Source organism: Sminthopsis crassicaudata, chromosome 1 (assembly GCF_048593235.1).
Source record: "Sminthopsis crassicaudata isolate SCR6 chromosome 1, ASM4859323v1, whole genome shotgun sequence".
Taxonomy (NCBI): Eukaryota; Metazoa; Chordata; class Mammalia; order Dasyuromorphia; family Dasyuridae; genus Sminthopsis; species Sminthopsis crassicaudata.
In genome coordinates this window covers 114,903,732-114,931,024 of record NC_133617.1, presented here as the reverse complement: position 1 = coordinate 114,931,024, position 27,293 = coordinate 114,903,732, and the positions used below count along the sequence as shown (strand labels likewise).

Below are 27,293 nucleotides of genomic sequence, written 5' to 3'. Positions count from 1 at the left end.
GAGGACAGAGAGCCTTCTAGGCATTAGAGACAGCCTAAGAAAATGCCTGGAACTAAGAGAGAAAGTATTTTGCTCACAGAATAGATAGGAGACCAGTGTCACTGAATCAAAGAGTATATGTTAGGAAATTAAGTATAAGAAAACTGAAAAGGTATGAAGAGGTTTGAATGCCAAATTATTTTGTATTTAATGCTGGAAGTGATAGGAAGCCAATGGAATTTATTGAGTAGGGTATACAGACACTGGTTAGATCTGAACTTTAATAAAAATCATTTTAGTAGTTGAATGGAGGATGAACTGGAATAAAGAGATGTGAGGCAGGAAGACCCAGCGGTAGGCTATTACACTAATTAAGATATGAGGTGATGAGGGCCTTCACTAGAGGGATGGCAGTGTTAGCAGACAAAAAAGGCCAGAAATGTTGCAAAGAAAAAATTTAAGGTCTTAGCAACAGCCCACATTTGTGCATTTTGCCTCCACAATATATCTCATCTTTCTCCACAGCTATGATTCTAGTTCAGGTCTTTATCTTCTCACTTGGAATACTACAATAGTCTCCCAATTAGCCTCCCTTCTGTCAATCTCTTATCTTTAAAAATCCATCTTCCACTTAGCTGACAAAATAAGTCTTCTAATATACATGTCTAACCATATCCCTCCCCTACTCAGTCATCTCCATTGGCTCCTAATGTTCTTCTGAATTAAAAACTAATCAGCTTGACAATTAAAGCCCTTTACAACCAGGATCCAGGCTACATTTCCAAGGCTTACTGCACATCATTCCCCTTCAAACATCCCTTATTTCAGCCAAACTCTCATTAACTGCTCTTCCTTAATCAGCTTTCTTTCTGCCCCTCTGCCTTTTGCAATCATCTCTCATGCATGAGATGCTCTTCCTAATCTTTGCCTCTTAGAATCCCTTGTTTACTTCCTGTAGTGTGTTATCTAGAGTCCCCAAATTGGGATGCCAAAATGTACTATGCTTTCTAGAGCCCCCAAGCTGGGGTGCTAAAATAAACCATCCAGACTAGCTCTCTGGAGGATCTCAGAACCAGCCCGAGTCCTTGGTCTTAGTGGAGTAGGGATGAGGCTGGAGACCCATGAGGATGGTCAAAGATAGAATCCATTTATTTCCAGTCCATTCAGCCCCTAAATACCCTAATATGATTACATCACTACAGTACACTGAGCATGTGCCAACTACATCACCAAAGCACACTGAGGCAAGTGTTAACTATTGATATGTAAACTCCTCTTACAATAAGTATCCCTAGCTTCAAACAGAACACTGATGGTCACACCCTCCTCAGGAAGGCTGAGAGCCTTAGGGGAGATGGGAACTAGATATTGTCAGCAGGTTCCCTCTGGGCTGAAGGGTCTTATATCCTACCCTTATGCCCTCTACAACTTCCAGGCTCAGTTTTCTCTTCATTAACCACTTTATTCTAACATATTTATTACATACTGTAACCTCCTTTAAAATGAAATCTCCTTGAAGGCAAGCACCACTTTTCATTTTATCTTTACACCTTCAGCTCCTAGACATATTAAAGTATTGTAGATTTATTTTCTCTAAATTATTGAGAATGTTCTGTGAATGAAATAATTATGGTTAATTGTAATTCAGTTCTCTGAAATATTATTTTAAAATTTACAGTTAAACTCTCAAACCTTCATTCAAGAAATAAATTTTGGGGAACAAGTAGGGTAGTGTAGGGGATAAAGCACTAGACCTGGAATTGGGAGGATCTGTGTTCTTATCTGGCCTCCAATACTTGATACTTAGTAGCTATCTCACCCTAGGCAAGTAACTTAACTCTGATTGGCTCACCAAAAAAGTTTTTTAAATTTTAAAATCATCACAAAGATAATCATCTTGTTTAATGGTAACATATGAGTCTGACCACAGGGATGCTAAATAGGGAAAGTGTCATTTTCTTTTTGTTATATATAAAATAGTATATGCACTACTGCTAATAATACTTAAAATACCTACGAATGTTCAAATAATCTAAAATGAAAATGATGGTAAGCAAAATACTTAAACATTTCCAAAAAAAAAAAAAAAAACAACAAAATATCAATACATTAAAAAAAATCATCCAACAACTAAAGTACATGATGTTTGGCTTTTAAGAGACAGGTCTTCTAGAATTATAAAATTTAACACCATTCTGCGTTGATGAACGAGCATATTTGGTGAGCAATGCACCAATTGTTTGCTTCTCTCCACACAGATCTCTGAGGAAAGAAAAAAAAAAAATTAGCATGATACTCTACGTAGCTGATTATAGAATGTTCATTATTAACTGTTGATTATAGAAAGTTCCTCAGTCCTCTTTCAGATCTTAGAATATATGATACTGTTTTCCCCTAGCAAATCTACCTTGATGGTAGTCTCATAACCTAGTGAGAAATGTACAATTAATCACAAACTTTAAAAGCAGAATTTCTATTGACTAATGTAAAACAGTGATTCAGTAGCCAACAAATATTTAATATTTGCCTGACACTGAAAGATATTCTCAAATGATGATAATACAGAGTACCAGTATCCAAGTATACAATCTAGAAGAGGTACGGCATGAACATAAATAATGAATTTCAAAGAAAATGGGAAGTATATGAAAAAAGTATAAAACATTATGAACAGTTCAGAAAAATAAATTCCTTCTGTTTTGGAAGCAAAACTCAACAGAGTTCATGAAGTGGCCAGTACATGAATTGTGCCCTGAAGGGCAAGTGAGATTTCAACAGATAAAGGATTGTGGCAGGGGGAAGACCATATCCCAAACAGAAGGAATCTGGAAAAAATAAATTTTAAAAGGTATGAAAGCAGGGAGTAATTAATTCAGAATGAGTATACTTGATATGTTTCAGTTGAATAAACATTGGTCATGACAGACCATTGACATTGTATTTGTATTAAGCTACCCAAAACCTGGTCATTTGAATTGATATAGGCATCTCAAAACACAGTTTTAATAAATTACTTACTGAATATATGGTGCAATATCTTCTTCTGTCCACTTCTCCCTTACAGTGAATAAGCTATTGAATCTTTCCTGATTTTCTTCAGGTAAATCATCTACCTTTAGCAAAAATATAGTTTCTGGACGAGTATATTTATCTGTGAGTGCTAAACCCTATAGATAATAACGGAAAAATGAAAGATTTGCTTTAATCTTAAATATAAAAAGTGGTTTTATATTTCATTTTTAATTAACTCATTTATTTAGGATGTTATTTGCTACTAAATTATCAGTAATTCCATGGAACTTTTAAATAGCACTGGTAATAAAAAGTGACTTTTGCTTCTCTTCATCTTCCTCCTAGTATGTGTCATGAGCCGCAAATATATCTTGGGTAAATAGAAGAATGTAGAAAAAAAATTCTAATGGGATTAGCACCAACTGTACATGATCTGGATGTATATTTTCTATGGTCATATCTTTTATCTACTGATTACAAAAGAATCCAGAAACTATATTTGTATAACAATGGACACAAAAATATAAAAATGTCAAATTTTTTTTACCTAAAAACTTCTAATATGGAAATCATGTGTGTATATATACATATATATGTATATATATATATATATATATTTAGTAACTGTGTCACCCTGAGAAAATCACTTGATTTCTCAATGCCCAGGATGACTCTTAAAAGACTACAAGACTACTACTACTTGAACTCTTCCTTCCAGTATTAAAAAAAAAAAAAAATTTTTAAATAAGCTTAGGATACAATGTAGCTTCCACTCATCTATATCCCTGTTTATGCCCTATTAAAAATCCTTCATACTCAGCCTTACTAACCTGGACATGGCATTGATTTCTTTTCCATAAATTTTAGGAGGTATAATAGTAACCCTTAAATTCCTACTCAATGTTGCTACTCTCCTGATCTCTGAGTCCTTGCTCAAAACTACCCTAGTAACTTGTATGTTTCTTCTAAGGAAACAGTAACATAACAATTGAATTTAGGGCTCAACAATCAGACTAGTTATTTCTCAGCTGAGATGAACTTAGCAGCACTTGAAGCTAATAAGGGATGGAGAAGGAAGCAAGCTGAAACTTTTCTTAAGAGCTTTTTTCCTTATTTAGCAGTTCTATTAACCATCTCTAAAAAATTAGAGTGACCAAAAAGCTGCTGATACATACTCTTTTCTCAAGTAACTTTTAAACTAGTACAAGTGTATCCAGGCCCATCAAGTGCTTTAGCCAAATCCTATGAGTTGAATGGATAGTACAGGCAGTTTCAACTCAGTAAAAGTTCAATGTGGCAGAATAACTCCTTTCAAGAAGGAGTATATGGAGGAATGTAATCTGAAATGAAATCAAAATTGGCTCAGCACCAAAAAGCCTAATAACTGGGATAAAGGAGATACAGATGTATTGTAGATAAATGAGTATAGTAAATACTATCTTGATGGCTTGAAAGTTAATTGTAGTTTTTGAAAAAATATCGAAATCTACTGATTCCACTCCCAGATTTGCTGAGAAAAGTTTAGGTAGAAAAAGAAGCTAGAGGACTATAGCTGAATAAGGAATCATTTGAATATGGGGAGGAAACTTGGAAAAACTTAGGTAACCATAGATTAAAGAAATATAAGACAAAAGGAAGTAATTGATTCAATCTGCCAATTAGCACTTATTAAATACTACTTATAGTGTCAAGCATTGGGAATAAAATATACAAATAGTTTCACCTTCAAGGTGTATACATTGTGGTAAGAAAAAACATGTTTCTTTTAAAAGAAAGCTGAAAAAGAGAGGATGAGTGTTAGAAGCTATTAAAGGGTCTCCCGAACTTATCTTTTTAGTTGCCACATTTTTTGAAACAATGTGGACCTGAATATATCAAGGATGAAAGCCCCAACCTCCACAGATAACATAATTTTTTTTTTTTTTTGCATCCCAAATTGGATCCTGTGTGTCCTTAGAAGTCAAAATAGGCATCAGACAGTCTACACTAGGTTTGTGCAGCTGGGACCCTTGTAGATAAGAAGACTAACATATCTTTAAGGTCTAGCAGTTCCCAAGAGAAAAGAATACTTTTGCCATCAGCTTGCTCTTCCCCTTCAGGAAGGGTTTTGCCCCTTTCTCACCTTCACTGCACCTTTCTACTCTCATGCCATACTCCTTTACATTCTATCTCCTCCTTCCTTTGTCTTCCTTTCATAAATATGAAAACATCTATATAGATTGTAAACTCTTTGGGTTCCACATGCACGTTCAGTTTTCTTGTAATAACTATAGTTTTCTCTTGTAATAAACCTAATTTTCACATAAGTTTCATGAAGTTATCATTGCAAGAAGAACAGAGAGCAGACTTGAGAGGAAGGAGGTAGTCTGGGCACTGTCTTCAAATGGAGATTCTAGGAGGAGCTTTACAATCAGAGAAGGGGGCCAAAGAGACAGAGTATGCTTTCAATGGATGAAATAAGGCCTCTTAATGAGGATCTAGGGAATGATAAGGCTACAGGATGAAAAGCTAGGAGAAACTAAAGGAAATCGGGGATTCAGCCAGAAAAAGGAAAGCTCTAATTATAAACTCTAACGATAAAAAGAGTGAAAATTAAAAGGCCACACCAGTAGTTAGCAAGGGCACTATATTATACAGAGCAGTTATTGACAGGAACAAAGGACAAAGGATCTTGAGAAGTAGGAAGAATAGCAACTATCTCATTAAGGGTTGTAGTGAGGATTGGATGAATTAAAAGGATGAATAGGCTTTGCCTTAAACCTGACAACTGCCATATAACTAGAAGCTATTATTGTCATCAGGGAGAATTCAGTAGCTGTGGCCTAAAGAGGCCATCTTTGAGATCTCTTTTAGGAGAAAGAACAATCTAGGCTCTGAGCATATATGGATGCTTCTTAGCTGAGACTGCAGGACAAACATTTTGCTCAGAATAGCCTTTCTAAGACTCTAAATTTTAAGACCAAAGTGTCCTTTTGTGAATTGCAAGAAAGGTTTCCATATAAAAGCAACTAAGAAAAAGGATATAAAGAGGCAGAAAGAAATCCTGACCAAGAAGGTAAAGTAAGAGAAAGACACAAAACAAAAGTCAGAAGATCACTGAACATGTAGAACTAAACAAGACAGATGAGGTTCTTCAGAAAGAAGATCAATTTCTCTGGCTAGAACTAATAGAATGGATCCATAGATTCTATGGAGAAAAAATGAGACAGATGGCAAAGTGGAAAGAGCTCTGGTCTTTGTATCCTGTCCCTGATAATGTCATAAATTAATTGTGTGACTAAGGACACATCACTTAACCTCTCTCAACTTAAACTGCCTCATCTGTAAAAATAAAAGGTGTTGTATAAGATGGCCTCTATAGTGTCTTCCAACTCTAATCCTATGATTACTAACCGTCAACAGAAGAGGCACACTCAGTTAATAGTGGTAGGTAACTTCTTAAAAAGGAGAAATGACAATGTCAACTACTCATCAACGAGAGAATCCTGCTGCCTTCTGAGAGTATGCATCTTAGGATGTCACAAGAGAACCTACTAAAACCTGACAATTATCACCCACTTATAATGACTCATGGGAATGATACTACTAGAAGGAATTCTGAAAGCAGTGAATGCTAAAGATTATAATGTATAAGGCAAGAAACTGAAGGCCTTAGGGGTAGAGATGATTTCTTCACAGCTGTTGATGAAATATAAGAGTTAGAAGAGAAAAGCTGATATAATTAAATGGAAACTGAAAATAGGATTTTTTTCTTATTAATTTGGAATCTAAGTTCTCTGCTTCAGAATCCTTTTGTTTCTGGACTATGGCTCAAAATATAGGACTGACAGGCTCTTGACCATAAATGAAGCATCTTTAAACAAGGACTTTTAAAAATAAATTTGCCTAGAGGGCTTTAAACTAAAAAGGAAGAAGGAGGAAGTATACTTCCTTTTGACCTCAGTAGAATAACCCAGAAATGCACAAGGAAGCATTCACTAAACAGTCAATAAAAAATAAATAAATAAAAGATATTAGGAAGATGAAAGAAAGAGTTCCTAATTTCGAGACACTTATTTGATATAATAATTAAACTATGGTTCTGAAAAGATAAACCTAATTCAAAAGGACAGAATAGGTAAAAGAGGGATTGAAGAGCCAAGTAGCATGGTCTATAAGAGTTATATTTGTGCTGAGGAAACCCAGGATCTGGAAGTATAATGGAGGGCATCAAGAGGAGAACAAAAACTCAATTCTGCTATATTAGAGAATCCCAGTGTCCACAATTAGAGGTAATCTGGCTATTCACTGTCCTATTCAAATCACATCTCAGAACTGTGCTCAGTACTGGATGCCCCATTTGAGGAAGGTGATCAGGATGAACCTACCATATTAGGCCCAAATAAAAGAAGAGATGTTTTCCTTGAAGAAGAAAAGACATAAGTGGGATATAGTAGCTGTCTCCAAGTGATGAAGCATTAGACTTCATTTTTGCTTGTTGACAGTAACATGAAACTAGAAGTAAACTAGGAATAAAAGGTAGAAGATTAGGCAACCTGGCCTAAATGTCAGGAAAATTTCCTAAGAATGAAAGCTATCCCCAAATTCCTAAGAATGAAAATTGCCCTGGGAGGAAGTCAATTCCCCTTGCTGAAAATATTCATGCTGAGGCTAGATCAACTTGTCTAATGTTATAAAGAGGATTCTTGTTCAATGACTTGGACTAGAAAATTTATGAAATTCTTTCCAACTCTGAGATTTTACAAGTCTAGGATACAATCAAGAAAAATCTAGGAATTGGAACATGTGACAAAAAGTAAAAATTACAATCACTGTCAGACATCAATCATAGATTTAAAACTAGAAGGGCCTTTGAAGGTAATTTAATTTAACTCCTCATTTAGCAGATGAGGAAAATAGGGTCTTGACAGGTAACTTGCCCAAGTTTACAAAGGTAGTGTGTACAGATTGCTACTCAAGTCCTACTTTTAAAATTAGCTTTCTTCCAATGAAACTATCAAGTAATATTCAGAAAGCATCTAGTACAAAGCCTGTTATTGCTTGTTCCCTTCCTCCTGTTTTAAGTTACAAAAACCAAATATATGAATGCCCAAATATTCAACCAATTGATTACATACTATTTTGTTTTTCCTGAAACCCCCATTTTATAACACTTTTTGCTATTGTGAATTCCAATAAGTTCCAAAGCAACAATTTACCAAAAAAACCCTCCTTCAACAATTTGTTTGATGTGAATTGCTTGTATCCATCACCTTAAAATTTTCTATGATATGCAATTTAAAAGTACAAAAACAAAATTTTTCCTCAAAATTTAGTATCCATATAATTTTGTTTCATTTGATAACCAAAAACCTTTCAAATTATTAAACTTTTTCATCATAAGACACAATGAAAAAATTAGTTTCAAAAAACCTAGTAAGACTTATATGAAATAATACAAGATGAAAGCAAAATCAAGAAAATACTTTATAAAATTACATTATAGATAAAAAATATCTTGAAAGTTTTAGCAACTGTGGCCAATTAATTCCAAGAAAATGTAAGGATCAGAATCCTTTAAATTGTATATGAAATTTCAGGGAAATCATGATAATACATGCTACTCACCTCCTCAGAGAGAGGCACTCAGTATAGAATAAGATGTGTGCACACAGAGATTTTGCTTAACTTTTTTTCATTTTTTTTTTAGAAGTCAATTTTATTTTATTTTTGGTTGCAAATTCTCTCTCTCTTCCTCCTCCACAATTCCCCCATTCACTGAGAAAGCAATTATGCAAAACAAATTTCCATTTAGCTACAACTGAAAAAGAAAGAAGAAAGAAAAAAAGAGAAAAGAAAAAAAGAAAAAAGAGAGGAGAAAGAAAGAAAAGAAAAGAAAATGTTTCACTCTGCACTCTGAGCCCATTAGCTCTTTATCTAGATTTGGATAGTATGTTTTATAATACTATTCTTTTGGATTTATGGTTTGAACACATATTTTTTAATACAGACAATACAGAATTTATTTTACTTGACATGTGTATTTGTTACACAGGTTTTATTTTTCTATTTTGTTTCCCAATGGGAGAAGGGAAAGATTAGAAGAGTGCAATCAAAAGAGAGAGAAAGGGATGGAGAAAGGAAAGCAAGAAAGAAAGGAGGGAGGGAAAAATGGGTCAGTAGAACATTTTTAAATACACAGAAGAGAACAGAAGGAAAACCAGAAGGAAACACAGACAAGCAGAGCAGCTTTGAAAATTACATGTTTAATTTATTATATAATTAAAAAGGAAAGCAAGCTGCATATAATAGTTTTAAGAAACATCCTCCTTTTTTCTTTTCTACTTTGGAATGTTCATGACAGTTGGTATTTGTTAAATTCAAAATACTTATATAAATATATACAAAGTTATGAAAATCAAATTGCAGAATTACAAAATCAAATTACAAAAGTCATCAGTTTATGACATTACCTTCAACTGATCCATTCTAGTTGTCATTCCTTCAGGAACACTTTGTTGCCACACTTCCTGAAATTCAGAGAGATTGAATCTCACTGCATTCTGTAATAGCATCTGTGCTGTCGCTCTGCATATTTTATCAGTATTTAATTCGAAATAAACTTCACCTAAGAAAGAAAAACAGCTCACTTCAGACCTTATTCAAACTTGTTATGTTTTCTTTCTATTCAAAGTTCTTTCTCAAATCAAACTTAACTCCTTATCTCACTTGCCTTCCATGCATTGATACTATACAGAATTTGCAAAAGCTTATCAAATATCAAGGTTATCTTCTTAACTTGAAGGTAAATCTTTCTTACCAAATCTTACCTTCATCTATATATTTCTTTCCGTAACATTCAAGACAGTGCTCTATCATTTGCCTGAAAAAATTAGAAATATAATTTGAAAAGGTATCCATCAATCTATCTATGCATTATTATGAGAATCTTTATCACCCCCAACCAGAAACTAAGATGTAAATTTGGGCTTTGTAATAACAAATAGAATTTAATTCTGAATAATGACTTTAAGCACATACAATTATCAAGGCTCTCATAAGAAATTATATGTAACATTTCTTTATGCTATTCTAATTACCATAAAAGAAATACTTGGTACATATTATAGCAAAATTCCTAGTTAGTTAAGAAATTGCAAAATTCATAATTCCTTTCAATTATGCATAAAATTCAATTTACCCAAATTTTAAAAATTTCAAAATATTTTATATTTTATAGCTTGACTGATTGTAATACTTATCAGGCTAGGAAAATAAAAATAGCTTTTCTTTTATGTTTCCATTTAGAAAGAAATCTTGTAGATATCAAGCATTTATACTACTCACTCTGGTTCCAATGGTCCAAGTTCCTGAAGACAGGTAGTTAAAGGAACTCTATTAAAAGGCCAAGATTCAGAATCCACAAGTTGGGTTATGTGATTTAAGAGTTTCATCTCATAATCAAATTCAAGGCTCCTCCAGTAACCTATTAATATCAGGAATACATTTTACATCAAAAAGATTATTCCCTCTACTCATTTTAATGGTATACATCAAATATTTATACATCAAAAAATTCATCATATAGTTCTAAGTTTCTCTCTTGGTTAGCTAGAATAGTCTCGGGATAAGAGACAATGCCCATACTGTCTGCTTCTGGATCTGTCAATAAAGCAATTCCAGCACTATATTGGAACAGCACGGTCACCTTTAGCCCACAATATGTCAGTTGAAGAGGGGCTTAATAGAAAATTTTGTTAAAGCCTACTTTGCTGGAAGTAGTGACATCAATGAAAAATGATCCATTAGATGTTCATAACTGTTTTAGGTAAGGTAAGTCATTTTTCCTTTTTTGATAAATGAATAACTGCCAACAAAGAATGTAGCTTACCTAAGGTCACTCAACTAGTCCCTTACTGGGAGAACTAAGATTAGAACCTAGATCTCCTGCACTTCAGTCTGGACCAGAAGTAAGGAATAGCTCATTGGTGCTCTGAAGACTGGTTCATTATTGACACTTCTCTCTAGAAGAAAGGGTCTCACTAAAGCTATCACTGGCCTTGGGTATTTTAACTCCATGTCCATCACAGGCATTTGCTTTGTTGCTAGCTATTATTGCTCTAGTGGCGAATACTACCGCCTCTGGTCACTCAGGGAGCCTCTAATGGATCTCCTAAACACAGATTACCATGGGGAGAGTGTTCCCCTCTCTCCCAGGTATGACTAGTGTTCCTGCACCACCAGACTGGCATGTGCCTGGAATCAAGAATTCCAAACTGGCTTGGTTTTTGTGAATAAACTAGAGGTACATCTGGAATCTGCAAGTTAATCATAAGACTTGCCTGTATCCTGTGTGATCGTATCTTTCTCCATCCAATGATCCTTTTTAATTTGATTAAGGACTTCTTCCTACCCATTCTACTTTGATGAATGAGTGACTGAGATTGGAGTGTCAAATCCCTCCCTAACAAAATTTAACCCTCTTAATTTACCCATGAATAAATTGAGACTCAAAAAGATGACCTTCCCAAGATTACAGAAGTAATGTCAGGATTTAAATGACAATCCTTTCATTCCAAGTCCAATACTACTCTAATGATGCTACAAAGAAAGAACAGACAATAGATATGAAAGAATTTTTAAAAGTTAAAAAAAAAAATACAAGTCTAATTTCTATAAATCTTACATTTGGAGCTAGAAAAAATTTTAGAACCCAAAATTCAATTTTTTCAATATACAAATAAACTAATGCCTAGAAAGATCAAAGGCTTAGCCCAGAGTCACACATCTAATTAGTCCCTAAGGAGGGACTTGAATTTAGGTCATCTGGAATCTACATCTAGCATTCTACCCACAACATCATGCATCTTACAAGAAGCAGTACAAACCTATCACTAGTGTTAGAAAAACAAAAATGACCTAATCATTTCTAAGAAAAAAAATAATAACATTTATGTAGCAGGAACTGTGTAGAGCACTTTATAAACATCTCATTTGATTCTCAAAAAAACTCAGGGAGATGGATGCTATTATTATTTTTACATTATTTTACAGGTTGAAGAAGCTAAGACAAAAATTAAGTGACCTTGAGCAGGTCACACAGGCAGTGAGATGATAGCACAGAATAGGGAATGGTCTGGAGAAAGGAATTCAAGCTCAAAATCGATCCTTACTAGCAGTAAGATACCAAAGCTATCCACTGCATCTCAAGTCATCACCAGTCATCATGGTTCTTACCTGCTACTGAAACGCAATGGCTCCCTGAAAGAGAGAGGGAGGCAGACGGCTCCATGCAACACTGCCTCAAATCCAAATTACATACCTAAGTCATTTAACCTCATGTGTCTCAATTCCTTCAAATGTAAAATAGAGATAATAATCACATTTATTTCTTAGGATTGCTGTAAGAATCAAATGAGATAATAACTATAAAATTCTTAGTATGGTCCCTGGTACATGGTAAGCACTACATATATGTTATTGTTATCATTATCATTAGTCTGAGACTGGATTTTAACCCAGGTCTTCCTAACTCCAGGTCTAGCACTCTATCATTGCTGCCCAGATGTCTCAGAACAAATTTGTTCAATAAATTCAAAATCAGAGTTTAGGGAAAATAGAATACAATTCCACCTTCTCTAAAGTCCTGACATTCTTCAGGCCTTAAATTTAAAAGGATCCTACATAAATGTGTTTTCACTGCATTTTTAAAAACTGTTCAGAATCCTGGAAGGAACACCAGTGTTCAGCCTGTTAGCACCATGCAGCCCTTCCTGCTCATCACACTAAACGAGTTTAGAAAAGCTAATGTTTTTAAGGAGCTAGCATTAGAAAAAGTTAGGTGTTAAGAAGTTGTTTCTAATTAACTTTGATGTTGTGTCAGTAAGTTTTAATCAGATTCTTTGGAACTGGACTTTGTGAGATTATAAACTCTTTTAGAAACCCCAAAGCAGATATAAAATCTAATTATTCAAGACAAGTCCTGTCCTCATGATCTTTGTGTACAGATTAATTGTAGAGGCAGCATGCTGACAAGGGGCAGGCAAAGAAGGAAGGCAGAAATCTATTTAAGCACAACTCAAGTTGTACTTCATAAGTTCCCTACCTAAACACTAGGTAGGGAAAAAAGAACTAAAAAGGAAAAAAAAAAAATTACAGCTAAATCACAAGAACAGATGTCAGTATAAAGAGGCAGTATGGAAGAGGAAGAGCAGAAAAGCCACTGGATTTGGACATCAGACCAGCTGGGTTAATATCTTGACTGTGCCGAATACCAGCTCAGTGACTCTGGGGCAAAACTATTCCATTTGAAAAATATTAAGCACTTAACATAAGTGCTAATTAATGGAAGTACACATTTTTTGTGATGTCCCTACTCCCAAGAAGTTTATATTCTTTTAACAGAATTTGAACAACCACCCTGGGTTCATTTCCTTCTATGTAAAATGGAGTGGGGGGGTGAGGGGTGAATTAGATTATCTTTAGGTTTCTTCTATTTATATTTACATACTTTTCAATAATAATGATGATAACAATAATACTATTTATATAATTATTTACAATTTTCAAAGTGCTTTACATATGTTATCTCATTTGACTCTCATAACAATCCTAGAAAGCAAATGTTATTATTATGTCCATTTTACAGATAGGGAAACAGGCTGAGAAACTAAGTAATTTTTCCAGATTAAAAAAGCTACTAAGTATCTAAGGCAGTATTTGAACTCAAGTCTTTCTAATTCAAGTCTAATATTATATCTACTACTCTGAGCTGCTTTTCCTTTCAAACAAATACAGTCATAAACACTGGCGCTAGTCATTTTTCACACAGAATATTTGACACATTAGAATCAAGAATAAGAAGGCATGGAGTTGAGACTCAGCATTGACATTTACTAATCTTGTGATCATGAACAAGGTATTTAATCTCTGAGCCTCAGTTTCCCTATCAGTAAAGGGGGGATAACAATATGGCTACTATCTACCTCAGAAACATGAGGGAAATATTTTTAAGTTACAAAGCCCTGCTTAAGTGTGAGCTGTTAAAGGCAGGAATAAATCAAAATATCAAAAATGTATTAAATATTTTTATGGAAGAAAAAATCCATTTCTCAAAGCAAATAATTACATAGATCCAAAGAAAAAGTTTATCATATATTAACCAGTTTTGGGATGCTTACTAATTAGTGGTAAAATATTTTTGAAACAATCAAACATATCTATAGAGTATTTCCTAAAGTGTGAGGGATTGTACTAAAGCTCTAGGAATGCAAAAACAAAAAAATGAAATGTCCTTGCCTCTAAGAATCTTACATTCTAATGGGGAGTACATACAAAAATATATAACAAGGTAGAAAATGGTTCCACAAAAGTTTGAAAGACTAGGAAAAACTTCATGAGGAAACTAAAACTTAAACCTGGGAATCTAAGAGGAAACGGTACATTCTACAAAAACTGGGTAGTCAGTGCAAACAGAACTTCACATAAACTAAAATGAGAGGAATGAATCTGGAAACTCTATCACTACTAAATCATTTATCTATTCAATTAAACAATGACAAACCCTGTAAGCAGTCATGCCACAGAGTAGAGGCTGAGTTTTATCCACTAAATATTATGTATACCAATCTATCAATAGACACTTTTAAAGAACAAAGTGCCAATTGAAAACAAAAGAAATAATCCCTGCTCAAGAGTCCTCTTGTAAATTAGAATAAATGATACAACCAAAACACAGACATTCCCCCACCACTGATACTGTCACCCTGAAATCCAAAAATGGCATTTAAGTAAGATGCGGAAGTCCCTGGATTCTACCTCTTATAATGCCTCTTCATTTCCTAGTTCTTTTCATAATAAAAACAAATTATACTACCTCCAATTTCACAGGCATGTAGGACTTGTAAATGGGCCATGATTTCCTCCTCACTTGCCTGAATTTGATCAAGAAAATCTGCCATTGTATACTGTAAAGCAAAAATGGGTAAGTGAGTCTCACACATAAAATATGATGCTGTTTTCCAAATCCTTTTGCAACTTTTGGCATGGATGCCAAAAATAGATTTATTTAATTGGACCAATGATACAATCTTAATTTGCTTTGTTGATAATAAGTAAAGACTGCTAAAAATACAAAATCATGAAGAAATGTCTGCTAACAAAAAATTCTAGTATGACACTAGAGCTTTTAATTTTAAACTGCATTTTAAAAAAGTGTTCCTTACAAAAACAGTTTCATTCTAATTTAAATTTTATTCCACATTTCCTTAAATCAATTTTGACACATTTATAAGCTTGTTCATTTACATAATGCCATTCCCCAAGGGATACTTTTTTAAAAATTCAAATTAATTTTGCTCCTATTAAAATATCATTTCATTTATTAATATGAAAAATAAATATCATTTATAAAATGTCACCTCTTAGAGCCTCTAATTCTGAAAACATCAACTGAACAAATTAATTTCAGAAATCTTACTTTTGAATAATTTGAGTCCTTTTCCTTTTGAGCATCAGGCCCTTCATATGTATTTTCCATCAAAAGTTTCTTCAGTTTCTTTAATTTTGGCCTACATCTTCTTAATTCCCAATAATTGTTAGCAAAACCAAAGATCTATAATTAAAAAGTATTAAAAAAAATTTTATACTATAATATATGAAATATATACCAAATAAAATCAAAATATTAAGAAAATATCTATGAATAAACAAATACCAAAGAATCAAGAAGGAAGACATCTAAATTATTCCTAATATTTGGGATGGAAAGGTATATATATTTACTGAGTTTCACATTACTACTCTGTATGACAGGTCAAGAGTTACCATGAAGAGTCTTCAATTGTGCTTGCTACCTATATGACCTGGTTTGGTTCTTTAGCTTCCCTGAGCTTCAATTTCCTTGTCTATAAACTGAAAAAGTTAGACTAAATAGCTTCTGTTTTTTTCCAGATCTATGATCCTACAGTCTTATAAAATCATATTTTGTTGTTGTTGTTGTTGTTAAAAGAAAGGAAGAATGGGGGTTCTAAGAAAAAAAATGTAAAACAACAGACAATAAAACTTTTTTTAAAAAATTTAAATCAGATAAATGATTTCAAAAATGTGACTTGCATAAAAGAAGGATATCTAGACTAGTCTTATCTCATTAGGGACTGAATTATATATGCTATTAGGGAAGACTTTTATAGACCTTTTTATAGAAGCTAAAAAGATAGTTGAAATCAGTTGTTTCAATGCTATATCTTTTTTTCCCCCCTGAGGCTAGGGTTAAATGACTTGCCCAGGGTCACAGAGCTAGGAAGTGTCAAGTGTCTGAGACCAGATTTGAACTGGAATCCTCCAGAAGTCAAGACTGGTGCTCTATCCACTGCGCCACCTAGCTGCCCCTCAGTGCCATATCTTAAGGAGGAAACTGGTGAAAAACCTGGAAAGACTTACATAAATTGATGCAAAATGAAGTGAACAGAATCAAAATGACATTGTATATAGTAATAGCAATGCTGTGCAATGATCAGCTATGATAGACCTAAGTCTAATCTCTTCTAGCCATCAATGATTCAAGAAAATTCCAAAAGACTCATGATAGAAAATTCTATCCATATCCAGAAAAACAACTGAATGGAGCCTGAATGCAGTTTGAAACATACTATTTTCACTTTAATTTTTTTATGATTTTTTTCTTTCATTGTTTTCTTCTTTTACAACATGACTAATATGGAAATATGGTTTACATGATCACACATATATAACCTATATCAAATTGCTTATCATCCTAGAAAGGGAGAATGAAAAGGAAGGAGAAAGGAAGAAAATTTGGAACTCAAAATTTTATTAAAAATGGATATTAAAAACTGTCTTAACATGTAATTAAAAAAATAAAATACTATTGGTCCCTTCCAGTTCTACATCTATAATCTTGTGAATTAAGGATTATGTTTGCCTCAGTTTCCTCATATATAAAATGGGGATAACAATAGCACCAACTCCCCTCTCTACCTCCCCCCCCCCAGTAAATGTGAGTATTAAATGATATAATTATAAAGTGCTTATTACAGTGCCTGGTACATAATAATTACTATATAAATGATAGTTATTATTGTTGCCATTATTATCATTATTATTATTATTACTATATGTTGGGCACTGTAGGCACTTTGCTAAGAGCTGGGGATACAAAAACTCACAAAAGACAGTTCCTATCTTCATGGAACTTACATGGGGGAGACAATATGTAAACAAATAAATATTAAGCAATACATATATAATACATATATATATATATGTACATATATATATATATATATGTATAGGATAAATAGGAATACTATTTTAAAAAAAGGAGGCTGATGAACTAGATTCTATCTGAAAGAGGGTGATCAGAAGTATAAGGATTCAAGAAACCATGAGGAATAACTGAAGGGATAAGGGAGGTAAGAAGAGAGGACCCTAGTGAAAAAGTGGTGACTTCCCCTTTGGATTTCCCTCTTTATTTTCATAATGGCCAAAAAATACAGTTCAGATCTTCTACCTTTTTCAGAGAGCTGCTTGGAGGTCCTACTGGACAAAGGTGAAAGTTTAATGACTTTGGAAGACAGAGTAGATGAAAGACAAGCTATAGAAAAAGCTGTATTTGTGAAGAATTAAAGTTCACAGGAATTATGACAAAGGCCAGAAGCAAAATATGGGGAGAAAATTTGGGAAGACTTGAATAAAAGGAAATAATCAACAGAGGGTAGATACTAGAAATATGAAGATTTGGGAAAGGCTTCTCATAAAAGATGTGATTTTAGTTGAACTTAAAGGAAGCCAGATTAGTCAATAGGCCAATTTAAAAAGTGTGGCACACTTACAAGTATGGTGGACAAACAGAAAAATGCCTAGAGCAAGAGTTACAGTCTTGTTCATGGTACAGCCAGAAGGCCAAGGTCCAGGATTAAAGAGTATAAGAAGAAAGGGAGGAGGCTGAGTTACAAAGGGTTTTGAATGCCCAACAGAGTATTCTATTTGTTCCTGGAGGTGATAGGGAACCACTGAGAATAGTGAAGTAACAGAGCTGGATCTGACCTTTAGGAAAATCACTGCAGTGGCTGCACAGAAGATGGACTGGAATGACGAGAAACTTGAGGGGAGCAGACCCACCAGGAGCCCTACTATCATAATCCAGCATGAAGAGAGAAGGGGAGATGTTACCAGCATAAAATCGACAAACCTTGGCAACAGCTTGGAAGGAAACGTGGGGGAGAGGAGAGAGAGTAAGGAATCCAGGATAATTCCAAGACCCAGAGAGGATGTATTGTCCCCAACAGTAATAAGTAAGGAGGAGGGGGATAGGAGGAAAAGATAATGAGTTTTGTCTTGGCCAGATTGTGCTTAATATGTCAACCAGAGATCTAGTGTATTATCTGAAAAGCAGTCAGAGATGTAACACTGGAGGTCAGCAGAAAGGCTGGGTAGACAAGACTAAGCATAATCGCCTCATTTTGCAGATTAGAAGACTGATGCCTAAGAGAGGCTCTATGATTTGTCCAAGATCACTCAGATAATAAACAGGAGAAAAAGAACTCAATCAAAGACCTCACCATTATAATCCCCCCAAGATTTCATAAGTATAATATAATAGAAAGAACCTTGTATTTGAAGTGAAAAGAGATCTGGGTTTAGATTCTACTTCTGACAGTTTCCTAGTGGAGTAACTATGGGTGAGTTACTTAAATTCTGAGTTTCATGTCTCATCAGTTAAAAAAAAAAAAGAAAGAAATCAGTAATACCTTTATTACTCACCTCATAGAGTTATTGTAAAGATCAAACTAGATGGATATAAAGCACTTTCTTTGAGAGAATAATTTGTATTACTTGTTACATTTGTCTACTCAGGGCCTAACACAGTACTAGCACATAGTAGATGTTTAATAAATGCTCAGCTACTATTACATTAAAATATAATATCTAAAGTTTTGAATTAGCTACCGACCTAAAAACCAAAAAAAGGCAGAAAACAATCATACCTCAGTGTGAATTATGTTAGGAGGCATTTCCTCAGATCTTATTTGATCTGGAGTTTTGCACCCTGGTATAAAAAGTAACATATTTGAAGTATCTGCTATTTTCAGATCATAGGTTTTCTCTTTACTGCAAATCACTGCCTGTTCATCTTTGTCACCACGGATCACAAGACTAAAAACAAAAGTCAGAGAAAAACATACATGAGATAGCTAAAAATTTCTATGAAAGAATTTCCAATTATACAGAAATAGAAACAGGCACATGTTCATTTATTCATTCATTCTCTATCTACAAATTTGTTTGGTTTTCAACTTCAAAGAACAAGTTGCTAATAAACTGATCACTGTTAATGTCATTTTGTTCAGTCATTTTTCGGTGGTGTCAACTCTTCATCTGAACTTTTTCAAACTCCATCTGAAGTTTTTTTTGGCAAAGATACTGGAAGGCTTTATCAATTCCTTCTCTAGCTCTTTTTACAGATAAGGAAACTGAAGCAAACATGGTTAAATGACTTGCCCAGGGTCACACAACTAGTAAGTGTCTGAGGCCAGATTTTAAAAGGATTCCTGACTCCAAGCCTAGCACTCTATACCCTATACCAACTACCTGCCCTTTAATCTCATTATAAATTTTCTTTTCAATTTCTTTTTTTTCTTTTTTCTTTTTTTTTGGCTGAGGCAATTAGGGTTAAATGACTTGACCAGGGTCACACAGCTAGGAAATGTTAAATGTCTGAGGTCACATTTGAACTCAGGTCCTACGGACTTCAGGGCTCATTTTCTATCTATTATACAACTTAGCTATTCCTCTTTTAATCTCATTACCAAGCTGCTAACAGCTTTGGATACCCAAGACATCTTCCAATCACCCATATCCTCTTCTCCCCTCTCATAAAGCTGGAAAGTGAAGCACTAAACTCCTTCTAAATCTTCCTTTATAGAGGGCAGGAATTAAACATTCTAACTTCCATGTCCAGCTCTACTGGTGTCAACTCCACAGAATAAGATGTCCCTTTGTCAAGTTCTCCCCTGCATCCACTTTACAGCTTTCTTTGTGTTGGACTCACATAACATTCAAGTGGAAAAAAAAAAAAGTTTAACCACCTATCAAATATAGAATCTCATCTCCAGAAGTTCCATTATAACTTGAGTTTCCCAGGTGTAATCATTTATTTTACAGTGGGACCAAAGGTGAATTAATTCAATGCAACTATTTATTTCATGCAGATTCTACTAGTTAGTTTAAAATTGAAGAAACAGGGGCAGTTAAGGTGACACAGTAGATAGAGCACCAGCCCTGAAATCTGGACAATCTGAGTTCAAATCTGGCCTCAGACATTAACACTTCCTAGCTGTGTAACCCTGAGCAAATCACTTAACTCCAATTGTCTCAGCATTTAAAAAAAAAAAGAAAAAGAAAAAGGAAGAAACACTGTAAATTCTGGAACACAGCTATGCCGGTATAAATTCCCAAGTGAATGTTAAAAACCTGGGACATTTATTTTCACAAGGATGAATTATTGTGAAAATCTAAGGGAAAAAGAAAATCTGTCTCCATAATTAGGGGGTTGGGGGAGGGTTGAGAGCTTCTTGGTATCATTCCAGAGATCAAAATTGAATTATGTTGTAGTAAATAGTGTGATAAGAGTTGCCTGAGACTCATAGTTGTCAGAGTAACAACTATCATGAATCAGAGGTTTTCTTTAAACTTAGCTCTTCTGAGGGGCAGCTAGATGGGGTAGTAGAAAGAGCATCGGCTCTGAAGTCAGGAGGATCTGAGTTCAAATCTGCCCCCAGCCACTTAACACTTCCTAGCTGATGACCTTGGGCAAGTCACTTAACCGCAATTGCCTCAGCAAAAAAAATAAAAATAAACATGTCTTCCAGACACTTTCTCTATTCACTATTCCATATTGCCTTTATACTAATAATATTATTAAGAATGTAAACTCCTTAGGAATTCTATTAGAATGTAATCTTTTTGAATGCAAAGACTGTCGTTTTTAGTTGTTGTTTTTTTTAATCCCCTTAGCCTGGCTAATAGTAGGCATTCAATCAATACATGTTGATTAATTATTATGAAATTTATTCATTATAATAATAGCTTATGCATATAACAATTTCCAGTTACAAATCACTTTGTGAGTGTGCATGTGTGTGTATGCAAGTGTAAAATCTCACAGATGAAGAGAGGTTCCCCAAGCTAGTAAGTTGTAATTAGGAAAAGAAACCTAGGTTTTCTGACACTTTCTACTATGATTATCTAGATCACTATTTTACCATTTTGATGGGCTAGCAATATAAGTTAAAAATGAAAAATATAAGAAACAAACAAACAAAAAAAAAGCCAATGGGGAAAAATGACAAGGTGAAATACAAAAAGAAAAGTATCAATGGAACAGAGAAAAGAGAAAGGAGCCTTAGTGCCTTTCTAGGGTAGGACATTAAGGAGAGTACCAAATAGTTAAAATGAAGGGTTGGACTAGATGGCATCAAAAATCCCTTCTAATTCTAAATCTTTGATCTTTTGATCATCTGGAAAATAGAGAGAATTTGGAGATATGAATATGTGTTTGAGTCCTGATTTGGGCACTTGTTATTCTGCCAACTCACAATCTCTCCAGCCTAAATTTCATCTATGGAGCTTCACTGCCCCGCAGGGTAGTTAGTGGTCCTGAAGCTAAAATGATAAAACAGACTCAGAAATGCTCCAAGTGCTACAACAAATCGTGAAACATGAATGTTCTGGAATATCATCGCGTTATAAGAAAAGTTAAAACTGAGTCTCAGGCCCAATTGAGTTGAATGCAACAATGTATGCTGAATTAGGAGAATACTGAAAAGAATATTGTAGAGAAAAAAGAACTCTGCATGATCAATGCAAGTATAAACCACAAGTGCAAATAACAGGTTTGCGGTGAGGACTGAAATCGAACATGTTTGTAAAACGTTTATCGCAGTGCCTGACACAGAGCAGACGCTTAAAGAATGTTTGCTCCTTTCCCTTTGTCCTTCCCCTCATCTCCAGGCTGAAAGATGATGAATTTAAAAGGCAGAAACAGACATATATTTTCCATCGTGGCCAACGCAGGCCTTTGTTTTTTCTTTCTTGTTCAATGGGAGAGAGATCAATGGGGGTGGGGGAAGTGAAAATGTTATAAGTATTTTTTAGCGCTACAGCATTATTTCGGCCAGGAATGGACACTTAGGATAGCTTACGACCAAGAACTGAGTCCAATTAAACATCACCAAGGCGAGAAGAAGACTGGTCCCAAGTCTCCACCCAGGGAGGGGGCGAGTCCTACCTGTGCCCCGCCTCCAGCTGCTGGCAGAGCGCGGGCTCGAGCTCCATTAGGCAGAAGTCTCCGGCCGTGGCACCGCTGGCCCCAGGGCTGAAGCTCAGACAGTGCACGGAGGGGAGCAGCTCCGAGGGGTTCAGCTTCGCGATCTGCAGCGTCGCGTCCACCTCCTCGCGGGTGCGCATCTCTGCTGCCGGTCGCCGAGGTCCGGGGAAGAAGGAAGCGAACGGGCCCCAGGAGAAGGCGTTTGCAAGACACAAACTAGCACCAAAACAAGTGCACGCTGCGGCCAAAACCGGAAGGGGCTCTTTCAAAAGCGCGCCAAAGGAGCGCAGGCCCCTGCTAGACGCACTTCCGGAGGCGGAGAGAGGTTTGAGCAGCTGTTTCCTGGCAAAATGAGGGAGGACGTCTTGTGAAGAGAAAACCTCCTGGTGCCCCCGCTTGCTGGTAGGACCTAGGAATTACCCGTTGGGTGCTTCCCTCTCTCGTTTCCTGCCGGGAATAAAGGGAAAGGCCGGGATGGCCTCTCTGAAACCTCAGTTTCCTAGTTTGTAAAACGAAGGAATTGGATTTAGAGGAGCATTTAACCTTTTTTGTCGTCGACGCCTTTGGAAGATCGGTGCCCTTTTCTCGGAATGTTTTTAAATGCATAAGATAAAATACGCAAAACTGCAAAGGAAACCAATTATATTGACATATAGTCATCTTTTTTAAAAATTAAGTTTAATTAAGTAGAATCTCCACTTGTAGGTTTCAAACACTCCGTCATTCTGTGCTCCATGCAAGCCAGATACAAATTTGTTGTAAGGATATTTCTTTTACCTCTAAGCAAAAAACGTTTGGTCTTGCCCTAACCCATCATTCTTATTGGACATTACTTCTCTCGAATAGCGCGGAATTAATCAAGTATTTATAAATATTTAAAATAATTTATAAATAAACATAGATTTAAGGGACTGCTAGGTGGCACCAAGAGGACCTGAGTTCAAATTTAGCCTTAGATACTTAACACTTCCTAGCTGTGTGATCCTAGGCAAGTCATTGAGCCCCAACTGCCTCAGCAAAAACAAACAAACAAACAACTAAATAAGCATAGATTTAGGAGCTCTAAATGAAACCCAAGCTCTATGTTAGGGGCTCAGGACACAAGAACTAAGAATGAAATAATACCCCTCGCATTATTATAATTATGTTATGAATTATAAATATGAAAATTATAATTGAATTTTCAATATATATGTTATTACTATATGCTTAAGATTTTTGTGTTATACAATTTTATTAAGTTTTTGATTTTACTGAATAAAATGTGATTTAAGAATTTACTTAAATACTGTTTTATTAAAAATGTGTGTACTGATTCTCCAACTGATAAGTGGTCAAAGGATATGAACAATTTTCAGAGGATTAAAACCATTTCTAGTCATATAAAAAATACTCTAAATCATTATTGATGAGAAAAATGCAAATTAAGATAACTCTAAGGTACCACTAGTGACTAGTACTAAGGTACCAATCTCAGATTGGATAAGATGACAGGAGAAGATAATGATAAATGTGGGAAAACTGGCACTAATACATTGTTGGAATTGTGAACTGATCCAACCATTCTGAAGAGCAATTTGGAACTATACCCAAAGGGCTATCAAACTGTGCGCTTTTGATGCAACAGTGTCTCTACTGGGTTTATCCAAAAAAGATCATTTAAAAAAAAAAAGAGAAAAGGAACCACATGTGCACAAATGTTTGTGGCAACCTTTTTTGTAGTGGCGAGGAACTGGAAACTGAGTGGATGCCCATCAGTTGGGGAATGACTGAATAAATTGTGGTATATTATCATAATGAAATATTATTGTTCTATAAGAAATGACCAGCAGGATGGTTTCAGAGGCTGGAGAGACTGCATGAACTGATGCTGAGTGAAGTGAATAGAACCAAGAGAACATTATATATAGCAACAGCAAGATTATGTGGTGATCAACTGAAGAACTTGGCTCTTTTCATCAGTGAGATGATTCAGGCCAGTTCTAATAGACTTGTGATGGAGAACTATCTGAATCTAGAAAGAGGACTATAGGAACTGAGTGTGGATCACAGTATAGTATTTTCTCCCTTTTTAATGTTGTTTGCTTGTATTTTGTTTTCTTTCTCATTTTTTCTTTTTTGATCTGATTTTTCTTGTGCAGCGTGAAAAATGTGGAAATGTGATCATTTCAAGCTGCATTATAAGACTCTGACTCCCATGCCAGAAGAGACAGATCTGAGAAATCTAAATTATTAGTTTATTCATTACATACCTCATCTTGATAATTATGAAAATCATAATTTTTCTTCATGCATGTATAAATATATACAGAATGAGTAAAAATATATATTTAAGATCAATTCCGTGTAGTTTTAGAAAGGAGGACAGGCATTAACAATTGGGAGGATCAAGAAAGATTTCATGTAGAATTTGGTGTTTGAGCTGCATCTTGAAGAAAAGAATTTTGTGAGGAAGTGAGGAAGGAGTGCATTCCAAACATGCAGTTCAGCCATTGAACAAAAAAATAGAAATAGGGGATGTGAGTCTCTGTGAGACACAGAGAGAAGGCCAGTTTGGCTAGAACACAATGTAGTAAGGTGTAAGGAGACTGGCAAGACAGCTTGGAAGCAGATTGTGTAAGGTTTTTTTGTTTGTTTGTTTGTTTGTTTTTTCTCAATAGTATTTTATTTTTTCAAATACTTGTAAACATAATCTTCAACACTGATTTTTGTAAAACTTTTGTGTTCCAAATTTTTCCCCTTCCCTCCCTCCTCCCCAAAACATCAAGCAATCTGATATAGGTTAAATATATGAAATCCTTTTAAACATATTTCTCAATTTGTCATGTTGTTCAAGAAAAATCAGACCAAAAAGGAGAAAGAAAAAGCAAAAAAAAAAAAAAAAAAAAAAAAAAAAGGTGGAAATTCACTTTGATCCATATTTAGTTTCTATACTTCTCTCTCTCTCTCTCTAGATGTGGATGGCATTTTTCATCCCAAGCTTATTGGACTTGTTTTGAATCAACACACAGTTGATCATCACATAATCATGCTGTTACTTTGTATAATTTTCTCTTCATTCTGCTAATTTTAGTCAACATCATTTCATGTAAATCTTTCCAAGCTTTTTAGAAATCAGAAATATATAAAACAATAATATTCCATTACATTCATGTTTGTGTAGGGTTTTTAAATCTAATATTTTATCCTAGAAGTAACATCTGTAGATCTATGTTTAAGGAAAATTTGGCATCAGTGTGTAGTCCAAATGAAAGAAAGGAAGAGAGAGAGAAGAAAAAGGAGGAGGAGGAAGAGAGGAAGAAAAAGAGAAGTAAGGAAAAGAAGAAGGGAGGGAGGAAAAGAGGAAAGAAGGAATGGAGAGAGGGAAGGAGGAATGAAAGAGAGAAGGGAGGAGGGAGGGAGAGAAGAGAGAAACAGAGAATTTTGTAAAATAATGTAAAAAAATATCAAGAAATGTAAATTTTTCAATTGTTTATAACTTGTGTCACAGCCTTTCCCCCAAAATTCTTTAGTGCAAAACACAGGAAAAGGATAATGCTTGAATCTACTCAAATCACTAGAAAGCTCCCAGATTTATGGATTCTGCCAAAAGCATTTCAGTTGATTTGCTGAAGACAGCATTTGCTTCTTTCTTTTTCTTTTCTTTTTTTTTTTTTGAGGACAACTGAAAAATTAGAACAGAGAGAATAACATGATTTCCAACACCCCAATTAATGGAGTCACAAAAGGCCTTGAGGCTCAACTAATTCAATCAAAAGAATAAATTTAATATAAAGAAAATAAAAATTTTTGATCATTGCAAACATACTACATAGGAAAATATTGGGCACATCTCTAAACTTATATAAAACTTATATAAAAACAAACAACAGAATCAAGCAGTTCTGGCCAGCAGGCCAATTTGGAGATAAAGGACACCAGGCCAAGCCCACAGGAGATCACCTTGAGTAAATCCCTCAATAGCTTTCAGAGGTCCCAAGGGTGACTGGAAGTAGTGGCTCCAGAGTGATGGTGAACAGTTGTTAGGTTCTTACTAAATGCTAAGTCAGTACTTAACAATTATCTTTTCCTCTCCCCTTAAAATGTCATATAGAGATTGCAGTTGATTAGTAGTTAAGCCTAACACTGGACGCATCCATTGGATATCTCCTATTAATTTTTGGAAATCATTTAAGGTGTTCAACTTCTCTGTTCTTAAAGAAAGCAGTATTTAGTATTCTTTGGGTACTGTTGCTATCACTCATGCAGAGGCAGGGGGGTAGGATCCACATGAATCAGTGATTATATCCTTTTAAAATCTTGAGTTAAATTTATTTTATTAAATTTTATGTGCTTCCATTCAGATCCCATCACTGCTGCATGGGCTTAAGCTTTGTTGTTGCTGTTACTGTCACTTTTTAGTTGTACCTGACTCTTTGTAATCCAATATGGGATTTTCTTAGCAGAATGGTTTGCTATTTTTTTTTTCTGGCTCATTTTAGGAAAGTGAGACAAAAAGAGTCAAGTGATCAAGTGACTTGCCTACGGTCACACAGCTAAGCCAATTTGAATTCAGGTCTTTCTGACTGTAGGCCTGGTACTCTGTACACTATGGTACTATATACTTGCCCTAGATTTAAGTTAAGCTTGGAAGGCCAAATAACATATTTATTCCTGGCAAAGGTGCTCCTTAAGAGAAGCAGCTTGGATAAGCAGAGAGAAAGCTGGCCTTGGTGCCAAGAAGCCTTGAATCCAGGTTCTTCCTTTGACACACACAGACTTTGGACAAGTCATTTAACTTGTCAGCTAGTCCATAAAACTGTAAATTGTTGAGAAGGTCCTGCCTTCCATCAGTATATCAGAGCTGCTGAGTATGTGACCCCCAAAACTCTCAAAAATTCCCAAACCAGATTAAAATGTAATTGAGAAGTATTTAACAAAATAAATAAAAATGCAATAAAACATAGATAATATCACATTTTAAAATTAAGTTACA

General features: G+C 34.9%; 1 protein-coding gene across 1 annotated transcript; it reads right to left on the bottom strand.

Annotated features, from left to right (window-relative positions):
- Nucleotides 1-249: 249 nt before the first annotated feature.
- Nucleotides 250-22,608, bottom strand: DSCC1 (DNA replication and sister chromatid cohesion 1). Its single transcript, XM_074266549.1, has 9 exons — nt 22,280-22,608; nt 18,978-19,146; nt 15,449-15,583; nt 14,846-14,936; nt 10,318-10,456; nt 9,801-9,853; nt 9,444-9,598; nt 2,998-3,146; nt 250-2,241 (listed from the first exon to the last, which is right to left on the bottom strand). Exons 1-9 carry the CDS (start codon nt 22,456-22,458, stop codon nt 2,133-2,135), a joined length of 1,179 nt encoding a protein of 392 aa, XP_074122650.1. The 5' UTR covers nt 22,459-22,608; the 3' UTR covers nt 250-2,132.
- Between the last annotated feature and the right edge of the window lie 4,685 nt (nt 22,609-27,293).

Bases quoted from the DNA above. Each gene is read 5' to 3' on its own strand.
- DSCC1 (XM_074266549.1), bottom strand. From the start codon at position 22,458: ATGCGCACCCGCGAGGAGGTGGACGCGACGCTGCAGATCGCGAAGCTG. The intron at 15,584-18,977 runs GTATGATTGTTT...TTTTAATTATAG, and splicing joins CTAACATAATTCACACTGAG to ATCTTTGGTTTTGCTAACAA. The intron at 14,937-15,448 runs GTAAGATTTCTG...TTTGCTTTACAG, and splicing joins AGGACTCAAATTATTCAAAA to TATACAATGGCAGATTTTCT.